This window comes from Orbicella faveolata, unplaced genomic scaffold, assembly GCF_042242905.1.
Source record: "Orbicella faveolata isolate gen_17 unplaced genomic scaffold, um_ofav_v1 contig_48, whole genome shotgun sequence".
Taxonomy (NCBI): Eukaryota; Metazoa; Cnidaria; class Anthozoa; order Scleractinia; family Merulinidae; genus Orbicella; species Orbicella faveolata.
Window position 1 is genome coordinate 4,573,216 of NW_028301578.1, and position 20,806 is coordinate 4,594,021.

Here is a 20,806-nt window from a genome sequence, read left to right on the forward strand (position 1 = left end):
TAGGAACTTTTTGTTTGCATATTAGGCATGCGCGAGTTTTCCCTTCTAACGCCCCTACGACTAAGAAAATCGAGTGGATCTCGGGACAAAAGGGGGGTTGTTATTTTTCTCTATTAATAGAACTGCGCGCACAGAAGCATAGCCAAACCATTTGCTCCAATCATTGGTAACAAATTCAATTCAGATTACTCCTGACTAAAACTGAAAGTGATTTTGTAACCGGCTCCAAGGTGGATATAATTTCGTCGTTAACAGAACGATCAGTTTCTTAGCAATGAATTTTTCATTACGTCAGTGTCTTAAATGCTACATTTGAGTATAATTGATAGTTTCCACTTGAAACACAGATCTTATACTATTTTTCAATGCATACGAGTCTTATTTTCACCTCAAACCTTTAACATCAGGTTTTAAAAGCAAATGTCCACAAGAATCAAAAATAGTTCGGTAAGACTTGAAAAATAGAATTTGCCCTACTGTTGCATATACGTAGGCCTTAGTAAAAGTAAAAACACTGTGTAGTTTTTTTCTTCAAATATCTAGGTATTTCGGAGAAAAAGGACATTACTGGTTTCACGTCCAGACATCAATCTAACGAGTTCTGACTGGGCTGAAAATTGACCATTTTCATTCAATTCGCATTTCGCAACTATTGAGCACAGAAAAGTTGTAATACAATCAACTTAATGCAGAACTATTCCTTGTCCAAAACAGCCCAGTCTCAAGAATATTGGATTTATCTAACTATTTAGCGGTAAACAAAACTTAAGTGTTCTCCAACGATGAGTTCATCAGTCGGTGAAGACAATTGTCATTTTGACCATGTGCCATGTCTCGGAATTCCACAAGATTTTAATTCTAACTATGCTTGGAAAGGTCTTTCAATATATGTAAAGTTTAGTTTGGGCAAATAATTAGGCACTCGTCAAAACATTATTCAAATCATACACAAAAAAATTAAAATCACGCCAGCAGTCGAATGCGTGACCAAAAGTACCGTCATTGTTTTTGTCATTAAATCACTTCAATTCGAAATACCACATGAATATCAGCACGACTTAAGCATAAACCAACATATATATGTTTACCTTAGCTGGGTTATCATGTCTTGACTGTCAAACAACATTCCTATCCTAGCTGCCATTTCAACGGTGTTCCATTAGGTTTGCATAACCGGTACGCATTCGTCTGGTGATTTTGAATTCCCTAAATCGCTCAATATTACCAAGTTCCCATGCAAATGTTCCGATGTTTTCCGTTTTGTTGTTCAATACAATCATTTAACCTGCTATCAGGCAGAAATCCTCAGTAACTAGCAGTAACAAATAAGCCGCCATCTTCGATGGCTCCGCGTCTCTTATTTGCATATTGTCCAGCAAAAGTCTTTGCACACAGGGTAAGGGTAGAGTGGGAATTATTTCGAAAGAAAAAGCGTCAGAATTTTTCCAATATCTCGATGTTAGTTCCAATCCAGGGCTTCCTTTCTTAGGTAGGCGAAAAAATGCTACACTCAAAACAGGTCTTTGTGGCTTAAAATTCAAACAAAGAAAAGTAACTGTTAAAAGCTCTGAAATCCCGACCCTCACTCCCAAGTAAAATATGTTGTAACGCACGGGTCTCGGATAACACATTTTTAGTCAAAATGGAGGACTTTCAAACGTCTTCAAAATGGAAACCCGAACGTCGCACGTGGAATAACAATTTAGCAGTTACTACTGGCTTAATCAAACGACACAAATAGCACAGATAAATGATACATACATGGGACTTGGCAGTTACTGTTTTTCTTCAAAGTCGGATATGAGTACTAACAAGAACGACGCTGAAAATTAAGCTTATATGCGGGGAAAGAATCAGTTTGCAAGTTTCAGGATATTACAAACCGAGGTAGGTGAGCATGCTATTATTATGTGTATGATATTTATACTGCTTGGTAATGCTGACGTTTCGAACTGAAGTAATATGCCGATACGATGATAATACTTTTGGTCACGCACTCGGAAGCTGCTGGCGTGATTTTGTGTCTTTTGTGAACGATTTTGAATAATTTTTTGACGAGTGTCTAATCATTTGCCTAAACTGCACTTTACATACATATATTGAAAGACCTACCTAGTTGCGGGCTCAAGAAAGCCCGCAACGTATTCTCGATCTGGGGCAAATTTGTTCTGCCAAAATCGATCGATAAATCCTCGTAAACCAATCAGAATCCATTTCCACGCGAACAAGAATATTTTAAAAGACGAGCGCCGAGTCGGCTAGTGTGCTAGATCTTCAAAGCCAAAGTTTTGCATCATTGAAGTGTTAAAATTAATGTACATTTCGAAGATTGAAAAAAAAAAAAGAAACAGTCTTAAAGAATACTCAGTTCGCTCTATGATGTCAAAAGAAGAGCAGCAACCGATGAAAACTTGTATAGTTTGGCCCTGACTCGATTTTACCTTCCACTAAGAATGTATGGAATGCAAAGAAAGCGATTTTATCACGCGCATCACGCGTATTTGGACCTTGGATCACGTGAAACTCAAGCATAGCAGCAAGTCAACTTGAGACGTTTCCTGTTCAGTGTTCATGTTGTGTTTGAAGTCCGCCTCGAGCAAGTTTTATCCGTTCTCGTCCTTGGAGTCGAGCGAGTTGTGATCTGTTCTCGTCCTGTGGAATAGAGCGAGTTGTGATCTGTTCTCGTCCTGTGGAGTAGAGCGAGTTGTCATCTGTTCTCGTCCTGTGGAGTAGAGCGAGTTGTGATCTGTTCTCGTCCTTAGAGTCGAACGACTTGTGATCTGCTTTCGTCCTTGGAGTTGTAAAGTTAAGTATAGCGTGACAAAGCGCGACAAACAAATGATCTATGCATAAGCCTTTGTGACAAAAAAAAAAAAACAAAAAAAAACAGCGTTTCAGTAAAACTAAACAAAACAAAACGACAAAACTAGTGTATCATGGAATTTTATAGTGTACAGTTAAACCTGTGTATAACGGCCCTGTATAAAGCGGTCACCCTGTCTGTAACGGTCACTGAACAACTTCCCAAAAATCGTCCCTTGCATTTACTGTTAAGTTAACTCGCATATAGCGGTCACCTGTATATATAAACGAACGCGGTCACCCTTTAGACTTCCTGAGTCCACAATTTCATTATAGTTTTACCTGTATATAACGGTCACGAACTCTTTGGGGAGAGCGTTGCGTGGCATCCCAAAAAAACGGGTGCGGAGGAGACTACCAAGGCAAGGGTCTCACAAAAATGCAAATATTAGTACTAAACACAATTACTAATACATGAACATGAAGAACTTTCTTTCACACTGAGTAAAGTTAATGACTGACATACTACATGAAATCAAGCTTCGAGCTCCGAAATATCAGAAAACTATTACCGATTTTTTTTCTTCTTCTGGAGATCCATATTGTTACGTTAAAAGCTTTCCCTTATAATTTTATGAGGTGATTTGTTTTTATATGGGGTCACGCAACTCTTTTACAAATTACCCTTATGGCTTATTTCTTTTGTTCGTTGTTCTGTAAATCTGCCATTAAATTGTAACGAATACAAGGAAACGTAGATCCAAGGACACTGTACCTCCCTTAAAGTACACCACGGACATTTTGTGGGCCTTTTTTTATCGTGTTTATTTCGTTGCTGTTACTCGTTACCAAGTTGTCAATAAAACGTAAATTGGATGATTATTTGCACATAAAAATGCTATTTATTGACTTCCAGGGGAGTTTAAAGGAAACCTGTCTACAGCGGTCACCCTCTATACAACGGTCACCTGGCCATTTCCCAAGGGTGACCGTTACATACAGGTTTGACTATAGGTGACTGTTTCATAGGTTTAGTGAAATTGCTCTATGCAACACCTCCACGTACACTTTCGAGCACATAAATTGGCAAAAAGGAAAAGGGGGTGCTGCTGAACGTTCAAGCTACCCTTATGGGCAGATCTTTTTAGCCCCGCGAAGCGGAACATTTTACTTCAGGCCCCAAAATATGTCATGACCCCAAGAACCATGTATAACACACCTATTAAAAATTAATCTCAATACGCCACTGATTACAACTTAGAAAAACTCTGACACATTTTTAGTAACCCAAAGCACTAAGCATCGTCCTCGCCCGCATTTCCTAACCTTTGGTTATTACTAGTATAGTTAGAATCTAAAATCTTTCGGAATTCCGAGACATGGCAATTGGTCAAAATGACAATTCTTTTCACCGACTGTCTAACTCAATTTTGGAGAACAATCTCGTTTTGTTTACCGCTAAATAATTAGATTAATCCAGTGTTCTTGAAATGATCTTTTTTCGGACAAGGAATAGTTCTGCAATAAGCTGGTTGTATTACAACTTTTCTGCGCTCAATAGTTGCGAAATGCGAATCGAATGAAAATAGTCGATTTTCGACCCAGTTGGGACTCGCTAAATTGCATGAAATTGGGTCTGAAAGTTAAATGGTAAATGTCGCTTTTCTCGGAAAGACAAAACTATTTCAAGGAAAAAACTACAGCCTGTTTGCACTCTTGCTAGAGGCTAGCTATATGCAAAAGACGAGCGAATTTGAGTTTTCTAGCCTTGCAGAAGAAATTTGATTTTGTTTAATTTTTGTGGGCATTTGCTCTTAAATTGATAAATTTAAGAGCTGCGCTGCAAATGTGAAAACTTGTTGATGGATGTATGACATATATCTAGTCAGCATAATTAGCGAAGGAAGCATGAAGGAATTCTGTGAATCTGGTTAGCTTTTTAACCGTTTGGGAAAACGGTTTAGAGTGCCCTGGAATGTAATTTAAGGATTTTTATATGGTCAGTAGTCTAATCCTTATCGTGTCTGATAAAATTGCACTCGAATCTAATTTAACTAAGTCACTAATTTTGAAAGAAGCTGGTTGTGCAGAAGAAATACACTTCGCCTTAATTTAACTACATGTGGCCTTACTCGCCTCAGAAAGTCGCTTTTAACTGAACTTGAAACTTCTCAGGGAAATAAGTTATTAATTGAGAGTTTCAACAAAAAGTCATGTTGGAAACCGATTTTAAGGTGGCCGGACACAATTTCCGCGCGTGCTCTTACTAATGCCATTCAGCGCGCGCACAAGGATTACACAAAGCAACCATGACGTCGATACAGCGATCATTTTATTTGGTCAATGCCCTCGCTATCTGTGCTTTTTTTTTCTTCATAATTGAACACGATGTATTTATGGCTTAACTCTTTTTTTCAAAAATGTATGTTAGAAAAGGTAACGATGCAAAGAACCCAGCAATTCTAAGATTTTTCTTTTTTACCGAAAGAATCCAGTTAACTGCAGCGCATACGTAGTATATAAGGCAAAAAATTGCGATTGAATGCTTAACAGCTTTCTTGGAAATACGCCTATTTCTCGAGAACCACTCGTTAGAATTTTACGAAATTTGGCACGAAAATACTTTAGAAAACAAATAACTGGAATATGGAAAAAAATTAAAATTGAAAATTGGCAGAGGCGATTCTAGATATTCCAGTTAACCTTTTACAAGTGATAATTAAAAATCCCTGTGTTAAACTATCATTAAAATAGTGCTAACTTGTGAGCATTGTTATTTTCTTGTTGCATGCAAATGGAAAAGAAAAACTAACGACTAGAATTTTTGCAAACAAACAAAACCGATTTTAAAGGCCTGTTTATATTTACTCATGTTGCCATGGCAACGGCAATACGTCAGCCTAGCTATCAAAAATCCGAAGTTTGTGTTGTTAACTTGCGTGTAGCCATTTTTGGCGACCAAAGGATCAAAGGTTTTAGAGAAAAAAGAGATTGAAACACAGGTATCAAAACTGAGTTCTGCCACCTCAATTTACACTAACAAAATATGGTAACAAACCTGAACTAAGAAAGAATTGGGGAAAGAACGGTAACATCATAAACTTTTGAAAACAAACTGTCATTATATATGTTGCAAAAATGAAATACAAGTTAGAGGGAGACCGATAGGCAAAAATTGTCGAGTTCTCAAATTTTGGCCTGATAATCAAGTAGTCTTCGATTCAAGTCTTTTAAGGAAGCTTTTCCTTGAGACCAGAAACGTCAGACAGAGTTAATTATTTGAAAAAGCTCTGGAGAACTATTATTGAAATTTCTTGGTAACTTAGAAACTGTTTGGAATCTGCAATCTTTTGCTTAGAATTTAAAATATTCCCTAGCGCGTTGGTTTGAATTAGAATCCTTTTTGCCCAGAGTTTGTCTTTTGTTGAGCCGAAAACTGGCCCAGTTTTTCTTAGAAAGGACTCCTGATTTAGTTTCAAGAGCAGTGAACAAGGAGTGATATCTCGATTGTTACTGGTATTATCGTGCATAATTTCAAGCTTTTAGGATTCATATAGATTGACTTTGGATCCAGGAAATAAGTTCTGCAGTTTGCCCTGTTGTTTGCTTTCCCATTTCATCTAAATTCCAAGATGGCGCAATTTGCTTGTAACGAAGCTATTGAGTTATAACAAATGCCTGCCGCTCTCACTTAGCACTGTTAATTCATCCTAAGCTGATAATCTGTAAAAATCTCGTTCAGTTGAAAGATGGAGAGTTTCAGCATTAGTTAAAAGGTTTCACTCAGACAGTCTTCTGGTGACTTTTAATTGCGTTTTAATTAAAAATCTTTATATGTAAACACGCAGACCCCAATATCTTTATAGCTTCTCTCAGATAGTTCCGCATTGATGTCGTGTATTTATTTCACTAAAAACAAGTTGTCATGGCTTGAAAGGTTATTGTCAGATTCCTTAATCACTCAGAATGTTTCGAGCACAACGAACTGTTTGCCGGTTTCTTAAGGTGTAGGAGTTCTAAACTTCCAAAAGAACCATAAAAGACAACTTCATTCTTGCTAAATGCCGTCTAAGTTTATATTACAACAAACGAATTAATCTCGCAAACAGCAGAATCAGCGTTCGAAAGTGGATATGCTATGAACAATTCGCAGAAAGAATTTCAATACTGCATGTTACATAGTTCAATTTAATCGGCCATCGTTATCAAGCTCTGTATGCTCATCAACTTGAGTGTCTTTGAAATAAAATGAACCAAAGATGTTTGAATCCAAGGCAACTGTGAACTGCGACCAAAATAAAGTCAAGAAACGAGTAAACAACTTTAAAACTGGTAAGGCAGGCAAATTAAGATTTGAAAGATGAAATAAGTGCTGCATTGAAAAGGGCTGAAGCTAGGTCAAAGCTTAACCTTGCGCCAACCGCAATGACGAATACTTCTAAAGAGTGTACGCTATCATAAATATCACAGAGACACGCAAAACTTTACTATATTAGGTAAGTATGTTTCGGCCATGAAAATGACTTCCTCATAGCTTGAGCGCACTCTGAAGAGTTTATCTCTTTGAAGAAGGGGAAAATTCATTGGTAAATTTTTGTTGCTCTGTCCACGTTCGCAGTTGAGATGTTGCAAACATTCGTTGTATAAGAGGCCACGAAGTCATGCGGAGCGCTAAGACCCCGCTGAATCGCTTATTATCTGGCAAGGAATGCTTCTAATAATTGCAAGGTCTGTTTATTTTCTATTTTGATCGCCGGAAGAAACTGTCAGAAGGTGTCAATCACACGCTCTGAGTGGTTGGGCCAGTTGAAGGCGGAACTACGACCAGGGTAAAATCACTTTGAAACTTTCTGCTGAGACGTTCGTGAAACGTGATAAAAAAATTCTTTTTGTCATGTAAATACTATTCCCCCTGCTGTTGGTCAAGGTTGCGGGTACCGGAGCGGACATTTGGAAAGAATGTTTCTCTTGCTTTTCACAAGCATCGATGTGCATACAGTGCAAATCAAAATAAATGTCTCCCAAGGATATCTCTAATGATACAAACTGGTAAACGAGATTTATTGCGTATGTAGTTAACAGAGTAACCAAATTAAAATGCAAAACTTCAATTAACAGACACAGTTATTAATAAATCAAAGAATGATGTAAACTGACATAACAATATTGTTGCTTTAATAACTTGACCTTATGTTGCGTGAAACACTTAAATCGTCTTTTGGCGTGACCATCAGCTTCAACCCCCAAAAGATTTGCAGTGTGATGCAACGTTATTGCTTCAAAGTAACACTTCCTTCTCGTTTCGCTTGCTCGATGGCTTCTTGTTAATTCATTACTCCAAACCACTCTTGCCCCGTACTTAAGAAGGCCTTAAAATTGAACAGTCTAAAGAAGTGTCTGGAGTTACTGAAGGAGAACTCAATACGCCGGACCAAACTGAGTCGTTTACCTTCATTGTTACAAGACTTGTTTTGTATTGCAAACATTAGGTGAGTTAGTTGTGAATTTTTGTTTGCATTGACCAAAGAATCAATTTCCAAAAACCTGCACGCTGTTCTCAAGAGTCCAAGGTTCGTCCCTCTTATTACGTCTTAAAATTACGATTTGTAATTAAGTCTAAACATTGAGTATGTAACCGGCGGGTCAACCTATAAAATAACCTTCAAGTCTTATCGTTTACATCACATTAGCTCTTGATGCTTTAATATGCCGGATTTATTCCTTGTTGCTACTTTTTTGGAGAGTTTTGCAAGTTAGAAATGGTACATGTTGCAACAATAGTGAAAGTATTTTGTTGCCTAGCTAGGGGTCACCGAATATGCCTGAACGTGTTTCGTATTGAAAACCGTAGCCCTGTTAACTGTTTAGATAGCATATCCCGTGTTGCAAACGACCACCCATCCGTATATTTGCAATTACTTCCTTGAAAAACAAAATTCGCTTGCTTGTTGAAGGACAAATCGAAAGGCCGTTATGAACAATCCTTCACGTCCGAGCTTGAAATATTATAATTATAATAGCGGTTTATATTTTATAAAGACAGTTAGTGTGACAAAACATTTAGGAAGCTTATTGGGGCGAGAAATAATCATTAGCTTGATAATTTCTACGGAGGCTCTTGCTGAGAGTGGCCGAAATTCACTCTTTCAGATCCGGCTTGGACAAATTCTTTTCATAATCTCTGCATGACTGAATTGTTCGTCAATACGCCTCCAGTTAAGCTGCAGTTAGTCTCTCAGAAATAACGAAATCGATACTGTGATTTTTAGTTATTTTCTTTTTAATCCCATGAACTGCAACCTCTGAGTTGTTTGTTGTTGGACTGGTGGATTTCGAATTGGATCGTAGCTTTTAATTGGCTACAATAGGATTATTACGTCGCACTTATTATAACTATCAGTTACCTTCCTGATAATTATTCGCTTTTGCCAGTATGTTCTGCTCAAGATGTGATTAAAACTTCTTGCTTAACTCCATAAAGTTTGTTGCCGTTCGCAATAAGCAATGGTCGATCATTCTCGCCGTTTCCACATTTCCGCCTGTTTAAGAGTTATTTAAGGCATGCAAAATTCAATCTAGATTTTTACTCGATGTGCTCAAAAACAAATTTTAAAAAGTCGCTAAATTACTACACAGAAATCGCTTTCAAAAACAATCATCCAAAAACAACACCTTCGAAGGTAAAATGTATCTATTTATTTGTTTACTTATTGAAGATAATGTTGACTTTTGACCCCATTATCGTCATAAAGACTTACCAGGGCCAACCAAAACACGAAGCAGATTTAGTCACGCAATTTTGCAATCTGACAAAAGTAGCTTTAAAATGACTAAATGAATATTAAGCCGGTATTACCCTAGAACCGTCAGCAATGTGAGCTTAGCCAGGCCATGAAAACTATTTTCAATTCTTTCATACTCAAGTGCACCACTTATTGATAATACATTTGTAAAAATTTGCAGAAACGTTCACTGGCTATATAAAGTAAACTAGTAGTAATCAGAGATTATGAAAGTGCGTTCAACGCCCTCACTTTAATATATATACCTTAATAAATGATTTCACTAGCTCACTTTCAACCTTTGTCTATTGCTGAAGTCAACATCTTTTAGCAGCAACCGAGGTTTTCCAGTCAGATATGCACAGTGTCAAAGTCCACGCTAGTGAAGAGGTCACGATTTGGTGATAAGTTGCGTGACGCCGCCAGTTTCTGTAGACTCACAAGTTTCATAGAATATTTAAATTACGTACATTATTCTAAGCTAGCATTTGCAATCGCGTGCTCGTTTCGCGTGCTCGTTTATCGTAAACAAACTCCGTGCGACTAATTCGAGTATTTCCCCTGATGAATAAAGTAGTCTTATGGATCTTGCCTTCAGAGTACTTTTCCACCGATTCCAAACAATAAAATTTCGACCGGATAAAGACTGAGCTATCTGTCGCGACTGGAACTAATCAACAAATGCAATCAAAATGTAGCTGTTCCCACGGTTATCATCCCAAAGCCAAGTCGTGTTAATAAACAAGGACAATTCCTCAGATTTCGATAAATGCTACCGTCGAAGCGTTTAAATTCGCCAAAATCTAATGCTGAGAGCGAAGCGTACGGCGACTGAATGGAAAGAAGTCAAAGAAAGATCCATCGGAAAGACGAGCTCACATGGCCTGCTCACATACTCACATGTTCGCCACATGTCTTACCACATGTCTTAGCATTAAAGGGTACCAGTTTACTGGCCGTGACATGCCCTTGCAAAAATCAAGCGGGGTGGCCATTTTGGTGTCCTTACAGGAATGTGTTTTTTTCAGCCTAGAACCGTGCACAGGGTAACCAACTCTGGAAAGCCACAGGTCAGAATTAGGTTTGCGTTCCACTTCGTCGAACGCAAAAACTTTCGAACTTTCGGCTGTCAGACTACAGCCGTCGATGGCAAAAAATGGAAAAAAAATGGCAGCTAGGAATATATACAAACATAGGCGCGACCATATATTATATACTATGTAAACCATATATATATGCATTTTTTTTCCATTTTTATCCGTCGAATGCTGTAGTCTGATAGCCGAAAGCAAGAAAGTTCCGTTCTTTCAAACTTAAACGTTTTGTCGTTTTCTTTAAATTCTTGACTGCTCAACAGCTTTCATCTGAATGGTCGACACTAGGATTTCATCTGCAGAATTAAAACTTAGAACCACCTTGTAAAGCATAAAAGATGCCACATGAAAGTACTACTCAGTAGCTCTCATTTGAATGGTCACTCACTAGGGTTTCATCCACAGACTTAAAAGTTAGAACCACCTTAAGCAGCATAATAAACAGCACTACGTGAAAGTACTGCATGCTCAATACCTTTTCAATGGCAATACGTTGAGGTTTCACTTGCATACATTGTAGTTGAAAGTTATAACCGCCTCGTCCAGCGTAGCCACAGCAACTACATGACAGCATTGCTCAAGAGCTCAGTTTCATATGTGAATCAAAGGTTTCATAATAGCATTGTTCGATAGCTTTAAGTAATATATCAAACACGACACGACACGACAGTGTTTCATCGGAATATCCAAACACCGAGAGGAGATTTGGAAACACGACGCGCACTGGTGTATTTTTGACAAAATTCGAGGTGTTTGGATAGCCGATGAAACACTTTCTCGAGTGTTTGATATATATTCTAAACGGAAACAAAAACTAGGGAGTAAACGGAGAAGTACAATCGTCAAAATCTATGCTAATTGACTCCTAGTATCCAAACCTCCTTCACGGTTGTTATTTTCTTTGTTTTAATTTGATGAATTATCTACAAGTTTGAGAATTTTATATGAATGGTCACGCACCAGGGTTTGATCCACACACCAAAGTTAAAACCATGCAATTTCATGCCATTAACGAGTTTTAATTTAACAGGTCAAGCTTGGGTATGATTACACAAGGTGCGACATTTTGCTCACACTGACAGCGTTTGCCTTGTCTTCTTGCCTTATAATACACTAATCAGCCGGGCAAAGTTTAAAAATAACGAAATAATGAAAGCATTTTGCCGCAAAGTACACAAATATTGGAATAAAATCTTGGCAACATCTAGATGCGCAATTTAAACCAGTCTTGTTGTTATGACAACTGTTATGACGCAGCATTTTGGGCGGGGGATAACCATTTGACTTTTGAAGGAGGGAGGGACAATTTAAAAAAAAGAAATGTCCTACTGGCATACATGTACCTAAAACAAATTCATGCGCATGACCAGTGCTGAAAAAAAAAAAGAAAAAAAGAAAAAAAAAAAACATTCTTTCCTGTTTACACCATGCAGGTCACTGAAACACTCCAGTCATTTTCTATTTTTTTTTCCTAAGAAAATGTATGTTGAAATCGAACGTTTGAATGTGAGAGTTTCAAGTAAAGCTTTTAATTAAGTTTTGCTGAAATTTTTTTTTGGCAACATTGTCAATGTATCATAATCTTAATTAGATTAGCGTTCTTTTTTTCTTCGTGTTCTTTCTCAAAGTTATATTTTCTAGTAACCGTTCTAAAACCGACCGATGGGTACCGCAATTGAATAAATGAAGTTACTTTCTTTATAATAATCATATCATGAAGAAATGGTCTATTGCACCGGATCGAATTGGTGATTACAAATCAGACAATAGTCCCAGCGTGTGCCAAGTATTTACCACTAATGCATTCAGACAAAAGTTGATCAATTGGAATGGATGATGAAGATCAGAAGAAGCAGATGATGAGGATCACGTGAAAGGTTACTGTTACTTGTCCAGTAGAATGGGAACTTGTTGTAACAATAGAATAGAAGCTGATTAAGGCAAGTCCGAAACTTTCTCTTAATACAGATAAACTAGTTCTTCCGCTAAACTTCCAGTTTCCTTTGCGAGCTGAGACTTGTCTTGCAGAGGCACGTTATAACCACACTTTGGCTCATTGAGAAAGAGGAATCCTTGGAACGTGTATGAAATTTACCGTCATGTTTCTGCGACCGGAATGTGTGCTTTTTCTTCTATATATTCAAGTTAGCATGCCATATGGATTAGCTATGCAAACATCTCACCAGTTTCGAAAGACATCCGCTTAAAAAGCTTGGCATTTTCCCATGTTGCGTGAATGCTTTCAGGCTCAATTTGCGACCGAAAGCAAATAGGACATACTTTGGGGCGCCAGTAGACTTCAAAGTCAATTGTTCAGTTCGAACTTTGTGAAAGAAAGGTTGATGCGGCAAGTTTCGTGTCTTCAAAACAATGACTTCTTTCAGACTTGAGTGAGCATCCTCGCGTGTCAGCCCTGGAGGGGTTTCCCTCAGTAAACAGGAACTCGTTCAAAAATTAATGATTTTAAAATAACTTTAATTGTAATTGATTCATTCATTATCAGTCTGACGTTATGTGTTACAAATCAACAGCAAAACGTCAATCTTATCAGTTAACTTCCAGAGTTGCGGATTGTTCAGCTAGCTTTCGAACTGTTCTACTCATCCTTATATATTTCTCAAATCTGTTTTCACTGGCTGTTGTGAAAGTCATCCGCCTTTCGATTCAGCAAGGATTCCAATAAACCTAAGCGCATAAATTTATTGGCTTCAAGACTCAAGACCTGCGGTAAGTAATTCATGGACGATTTCTTTAGCATAAGTTTTTCATTCATTCAGGTTTATCACAAGTCTTTCCTACAGAACGCAAAAGAGAAACAGTCTACAAATTTTCGACGTTACCTCGATGTTGTCCATCATATAACCATATATATTCATAGAGATTACTGCTATATTTCGGTTTTAGTTTGATGGGTGTCCTACAGTTCCTTGAAAACAATCCAAGGATATACAAAAATTCTTCCAAATTAGAGATTTTGACAATGTATATTATTCAATGATTCTAAGACCGAGTCACACTTAGCTTAGATGGGTTGGCCACAGTTCGCAATTCGTCCAATAACGTATTTACTAAATAGAGACCTTAAGCTTCAACTCTCTGGTTGACAGGCTTTTGTTTAAAGACTATGGAAAAACACAATTTTGATCGTTCACCGGAATTTTAGCAATAAGAAGGGACTGATTTAGCCACGTAGAAGATTTTGTAGTGGACTGACATGGGTCGTGCGTGGAACACTTTTTGTCTTTGATGAAATAAGGTTCCTAGGGCTCTGAAATAGTAAGGTGGTGTTATTTGAGGTGTTGTCGACCAAGCTTAAACGGAACAGATATTGCAAATTTCCGAGGTGGAACAAGGTGAAAGAAATATTTCACTTCCACTGAGCTATCAAAGGCGAGCAGCCATTTCTTCTCTTTCAAATGACGAAGTACACTCAGAAACTGAGTATCCAAATTTTTAGAGATCGTAATTCGTCTTTCGATGTTTCAACTCCTGCAAGACAGAGCTCCAGACAAGGAGATAGAATACAGATTTCTCCTTAGCTTCAGTTCCACTCTGTAATGTTAATGATGAAAGTAGAGGTCTTATTAATTAAGAAGTGGTACGTTCTTTTTTCAAGATACCGTCAGATGATGGCGATCGACACTACAGAGAATAAAGACTGGCGTTTCTAGCTTGAGAAACTGAACATGCCATTACTGCTATTTGTTTTCAAGTAAACGAAAGAGGAAAAATGTTCATTGTACATTTGCCAGTGATTAGCACGTAATTTGCTCAAATCCGGAATGACTTCGATTTCGACTTTGATTTCGGCAGCCCTTGATTGCAAGAATAACTTTGATATACACAGGATCAGTTTCGTACCATCTCCTGGACTCTTCTTATTTTTGTGCTATAAACGTGGACAAAGCAAAGACAAAAACCTGCTAATTCACCTGCAACCCACGGTTAAAAAAAGATCATTTGGCAGGCTTGGACCTGCAAATTCATCCGGTCCAACATAAAGCGCTCTACGAGCATTAAAGTTTCGATACAGATTCGTAAAGATCATCCACTATCTTAACGATAACAAAACAGTTTTCGATAATTTCGTTGAAGTTTTATGTTAGCACATCAACCAGATCCGAAGAGCGACTTGAGTAACAAAAAAAAAACTAATTTTCCACTCATTGAAAATCTTCCAGAAATAGTGTTATTCGCTGTTAATGGTCGATGGTTTAAATATTGGTATTTCTATCATTATTTAGTTCATAGTTATATAAAGAATGCAACTAATACTTTCAGGCCAAGCGGCAGACTCCAGAGAATTTACTCTTCTCGAACAAGGTCGATGGGTGGGGATCGTTAACTTTAATATGATGAAATCATTATCGCCACAACATTTTATGCATATAATGTAAAGCACGCAATAGCCAAACACACATTGAAATAAAGAAACGACTCATTAGTCAAAAACCTTTTGAATTGTTCCTGTTGCTGGGAACTACAAAATTATTCCGTGTTCAGCGAGTGCTTTCTTCCTTTCCGTCGAGGAATTAGATTGTACAACGCACGCCAAGAGTCACTTGTCATAACATTCCAGAGGCGTAACATCATAACAGCACCAATAATACACTTGAAAGAACATCCAACCCAAAAAGCTCGTTTTGAGGGGATAGGTCTCGGTATCCTAGGTAGCTGCGATTTAGTTTTGTTAATGTTAGCTTCTAACTGACTTCACATGGGTAGAGCAACAGCCTCTTATGGGAGAAATCACAACAAACACCAATCATTTCTGAACATTGCCAATGACACTTTCATACAAACTGAGATAAGCTTGAAAATGAAGTCGACTGAAGCTTTTCAAATTTACCCAAAGGTAATCCACTTTAATCTGCGCCAACTTTGCCCAATAATGCCCCTTTTGTTAGCAGTGTAAGTCGTTTAGACATTGTAATTTAAATAGTGTAAATAATTAGAGCAATATAATGTAAGTAGAGCTAGTGTTGTAAATAAAAAACAAATAAATAAAAAAAGAATGCCCCTTTTTGACTTTTCGGGGCTTTTTACAGTTCTTGCACAGTTCTCAGCCGTTCTTGTAGAATTTCAGTAAAATCTGTGAAAACGTAATCAGTCGGTCGGAGTTGAAATTGGCTTTAATTATGACCTTACTTCTTTAAGAAAAATGCCAGTGTGATCTAGATATCTACCCTGGAACTTAAGGCAAAGCCCTATACTTCCATTCTGCGAAAACATAAAGTGACATAATTAAACTTAAAAATTCTCTACTGTGTTTTCACTTTTCTAGGCAAGTTCTTCGATGGCTAAAATGGCAACATATCCTCCTTTAACTCCGCCGTGCGATTTACCGGTCTGGCTTCTTCCAAATAACATCTTTCCCGATGAAATGGAAACAACAAATTTATTAGAGCAATACTTTTTCTATGACGATACTATGCCCGATTTCTCGGCTATAGCTGACATTCCGATGACAAATGATGTTGAACGATTCAACGAGCTCACAGATCTTAACGCAATAGAACCCAGTCCCTTACAGACGCCGCCGACCCCAGAGCCTGAGCCGAGTCCGACACCAAAACCAGAAGTGATCGAAACCAGGATCAAACAAGAAATTAGCAACGATGTTGTTGAATTTGGCATTGAAGAAGATGAGAAGCTGACATACGAAGGGAACGAATTGGCAAGGCCTGAAGAAATGCCACAACAACAACAGCAACAACAACAACAGCAGCAGCAGCAACAATTCCAAGGTTGGAATGAACTTTTTTCTCTCAAAGAAAAAGTTACTATACTTGTTTTCCCTCACTGATTAATTAAGCTCAGGCTTTTGTTTAATTTGGCGGTTTGGACAAGGTTTCTAGAATTTTGATTACGTTTTCCGTGGTCTCGAAACTTGAGCTTGTAGAGGAGTTTTGAAGCCACTTTAATTACAAGACCCAAAGTCACTTGTAAGTTTACAGGACTGATAAATCGTTTATTTTCTTTATTTTTGCCCCCATTTTGTTTTAAACAAAGTCAAAGAAAAAATAAGATAGAGAGAACAGATAAGTCTAAGTTGCAAGCAAACGAGATAACTTTTATCTAGGAACGCTTAACGTAACCTGGAGTAAAAACATCTAGGAATAGATTGAACGATTTCAGCGTTACCAATTAATAGTGTTTCACATAAAGTCACCTTAAAACTCTGCCCCTTGTTGTTCAAAGGTTGGATAGGTTTATCCATCAGATAAATCACTATCCATGCAGTGGACAATGTAGTTTGTTTTGCCATTACTTGCCCAATGGATAGCGTTTATCCGATGGATAGCGTTATACGGGAATTTTGACAACTAGGGCCTGGAGTTTAATTATTGAAAACGTACTTTATTTGTTCAAGGAAGATATATCGAGTAATAGTTGGTCATGCAGTCAAGTGCGTTTTTAAATTATCTTTCAGAAAACGAGACGAAGATGGAAAACGACAAAAATAACCAATTAGAATCTCATGCGAAAGAAGATGAAGCATTGAAACAGGCTGGTAAGTCGATATTAAAAGAAAATTCTCCGTACTGATTTCCATATGTTTCCTTAATAGTGCGTCATGAGAATCTGGTGAAATATCTACCAAATTGGCTTTTAACATGATAACTTTTTTTTGTATTCTATCCCCTTTCAGCTTGGCAATGTGTCAACATTGCAAGAGGGAGTGTAATCTTTGAAGTTAAATGAGATGTTTCCACATCCACATATGTTTAACTGACTGACCAACCGACCGACTGACGGATTACCCGACCGACCAACTGACTGAATGTCTGACTCACTGACGCACTCACCCACTGACTCATTGGGTGGCTGACTGACTGACTGCCTGCCTGCAGTCATCCTCAGGGTCGGGGCTGCATACATCCGAGTATACCCCTGGGCTTAAAGTACTTCCTAGAGTAATTGCCAGTTTTTCAGACTCGTTATTTTTTTCTAGAGGAACGCCGCACTCGTCGCTGCCATTCTCGCTATGCATTCCGCCCTACCTTGGGATCATCAGCAAAGCCGTGCAGGCCAACAGGTATTAGAAATTCCTTAGACGTTTAACATGTTCGTCATTTGTGACGTCCACTTCTCCCAGTATCAAACTAGAAATTGGACAAAGTTCAATTTTTTTTTTTATTTGGAGTAATTTTCACCACGTGAAAGTATTGCTTATTAGCTCTCATGTGAATGGTCACACACTAGGCTTTCATCCACAGACTGTAAAGTTAGATCCGCCTTGTTCACCAAAATAAACAGTACCATATGAAAGTACTGCCCTTGTACAGCATAATAAACAGTACAGCGTACATAATGACAGTACTGCTGAATAGTTTTCATTTGAATGGTCACAAATTAGGGTTTTATCCACGACCATAAAAGTTAGAACCACCTTGTAGAGCATAATAAACAGTACAATATGGGTAGTACTGCTCAATAGGCGCACACCAGTATTATTTCCATCCACAGACTTAAAACTAGAATCACCTTGTACAGCACAATATAAAGAACCACGTGAAAGTACGGCTCGATGTCTTTGTAACTTGCATTAAAATGCCATCTTTTATGCTTCTAGTGAGGAAACAAGTTGTGCTTTGGAAATTCCTCGAGGAGCTTCTCGATACAAACGAAAACAACTGTGTTAGCTGGGTTTCAAGAGAGGAAGGGACTTTTAGATTCGTCGACTCCAAGCTTGCAGCCAAACTGTGGGGACAGCGGAAAAACAAACGAAACATGACTTACGAGAAGTTGAGTCGGGCGCTGCGTTATTACTACGACCGTCAAATTATGTTCCACGAGGAAGGACAGAAGCTTATCTACAGGTTTGGAGACATTGTGATGAAGAATAGAAAACCAAGCGCTGTTGAAGCTTCTTAGGGAGATATGAACATGAAAATGCTAGGCTATCGACAACGAGGAACTTTAATATCGGCTTTGCGAGCTGTTTCTTGATCAGACGTGAAACTGAATCAGTGATTTACCGTTGATTTGTTTGGCATATAATTAGCTGATTGAAAGGAGTATGGAAGCTACTGTTCTCAGTATGTTATGTTCACATTCAGATTCTTTACATTGCTGGGGATCAAACGTGAAAGTATCGAATTTAATGAAAACGAATGAATATATACTTACAAACTTACAATTTCTGTGAAAACCACTTTTTTATTTCCTATTTTGATTGAATGAAATTGAATCAATCTCTCAATTAATAAAATACGATTTTAAAATTTCTACATACATGAAACCGTGACTTAATTTGTAAAAATAAATATGTTAGTCCGTCAACTTTGAACTGTCTCGATCTGTAAAAAAAAAAAAGAAGAAAGTTTTTAATATCATTTTAAAGCTTAGATGTTAGAATGTTCCTGGCGACGAAACTTAATTAATTAGAGAAAAAAAATATAAAGTACTTTAATGTAAATTGTTTTTAATTAATTTTATACTGAATAAATGAATCCAGACCTTCAAAATTGTTCATGATCTGTAAGAATTTTTTTAAGAAAATATAAATAACAGTGTATCGTTTTAGTCCCCTTATTTTAATCTGGATTTTAAGGTATATAAGGCATTTTATTTCCCAGAGAGCGGTTTTCATTTGAGTGTCAGAAAGAAATTGGTTTCGCATCAACTGCGCTTTCCGACTGACTTAAAAAATTGGCGCCAGTTTTTCATCCAATCAGAAGTAAAACCAAAACCAATGGTAACTTACGCGCGCACGTTTTCCCGCGCTTTCCGTCAGCTGCACGTAGTTACTCAGTCGAGTTTTGATTGGTTTACCGTATTGTCGGTGTCTTTTGTGATTGGGTAGAGTGATTACTTTGGTTTTAGTTTCAAGACACTCATTTGAAAACCGCTCAAACAGATACTATTCTGTGCAGATTTGACTGCAGTGCAGTTGTATCGTTAATCGTTGTCCTGTATCAACTTGGCACGCAGGACGTGTTTGAATGGTTGGTTCATTGATTGACTGTTTGAATGACTGACTGGTTAATTGATTGATTAAATGATTGACTCACAGACTGATTGACTGGCTTTTAATTTCTTTTAACTTTCTGTAGTTTTAATAGCAATTGTATTAAGTCAGTTCAGCAATGAATGTTCTAACAAATCAATTTGTACTAATGCTTTCTTAGTTTGAATGGCTCACACAGAGTTCCATTCTTATGTATACCTTTTAGGGATAAGATAATGACGAGTGTTTCAATCAGTGATTAACTCAAGGAATTCAGTTTGAAGTAAACAGTTGTAGTCTTAGCAGAACTTTTGAAGATATTAAAAAAATCAATTTACTACAAGATCGCGACCTCGAGATACCTATCGGTTGATAACTGGCGGGGAACAAATCACCAACGAACTATGGGGGGGGGGGGGGGGGAGGAGTTGAAATACTCCTAGTCGCTTAATGCCATAGAAAGAGGGATAAGGTACGGCCTGATGGGCAACTTGGCTCCGTATACAGACTTTTTATCAATCAAAAGCTTAGAAACAACTTTAATTTGAGTTTTTTTTTCTATCTGTCCTCTGATGATGACTGCATGATTTTATTTGGGACCTATACAGTTTCTGTTTCTTTAGTGCAGTTTCATAAAAAGACCAGTCGCTCATTACGTAACGCTTTCTCGAAGCCAGCGTCAAACGTAACACATTTTGCGATGAAAATGTTCCTGACCTCAGTTTTACCGAGTATTTTTAGTGTGTCCCATAACTCGACACATAACGCAAGCACACGAGTGTTTGAGGGTAAAATCATTTTTCTTTAAAACGTCTCATTCTAATGATTCCACATGAGATTTGCCTTTCACTTTCATTGCTAAACGTTTTTTTACAGTTAACATTTTTTAAGGCTCACAGTTAAAATTTTCCCATTTTTTCACCTGACGGCTAAATTTTGGCCTTCATACCTCAGGTTGAAGCCTCAAACGGCAGTTACATAGCTGAACGTGAAACATTTTCATTACGAATTGAACTGTCTATATTAAGACAGAGAGGCTTAAAGTAAGTAATCTAATTTCTTAAAAGATATATAAACTGAGTAAAAGGACGATAATCGGATTAGCCCTAAACTTTCACATAAACCTGATTGAAATAGCAACTTTGAAACTGATACATGGACTGAACTGACTAAGA

At 37.6% G+C, this 20,806-nt stretch overlaps 1 protein-coding gene across 4 annotated transcripts; it reads left to right on the forward strand.

Annotated features, from left to right (window-relative positions):
• Positions 1 to 1,663: 1,663 nt before the first annotated feature.
• LOC110054803 (uncharacterized) lies at positions 1,664 to 19,791 on the forward strand. 4 transcript variants are annotated; one of them, XM_089281018.1, is made up of 5 exons: positions 1,664 to 1,887; positions 15,963 to 16,425; positions 17,112 to 17,192; positions 17,625 to 17,717; positions 18,255 to 19,791. In XM_089281018.1, exons 1-5 carry the CDS (start codon positions 1,840 to 1,842, stop codon positions 18,554 to 18,556), a joined length of 987 nt encoding a protein of 328 aa, XP_089137144.1. In that variant the 5' UTR covers positions 1,664 to 1,839; the 3' UTR covers positions 18,557 to 19,791. The 4 variants fall into 4 exon arrangements, with proteins under 4 accessions (XP_089137144.1, XP_089137145.1, XP_089137146.1 ...); XM_089281019.1 differs by having other exon boundaries at positions 17,634 to 17,717; XM_089281020.1 differs by lacking the exon at positions 1,664 to 1,887 and adding an exon at positions 7,981 to 8,291.
• Positions 19,792 to 20,806: the final 1,015 nt, after the last annotated feature.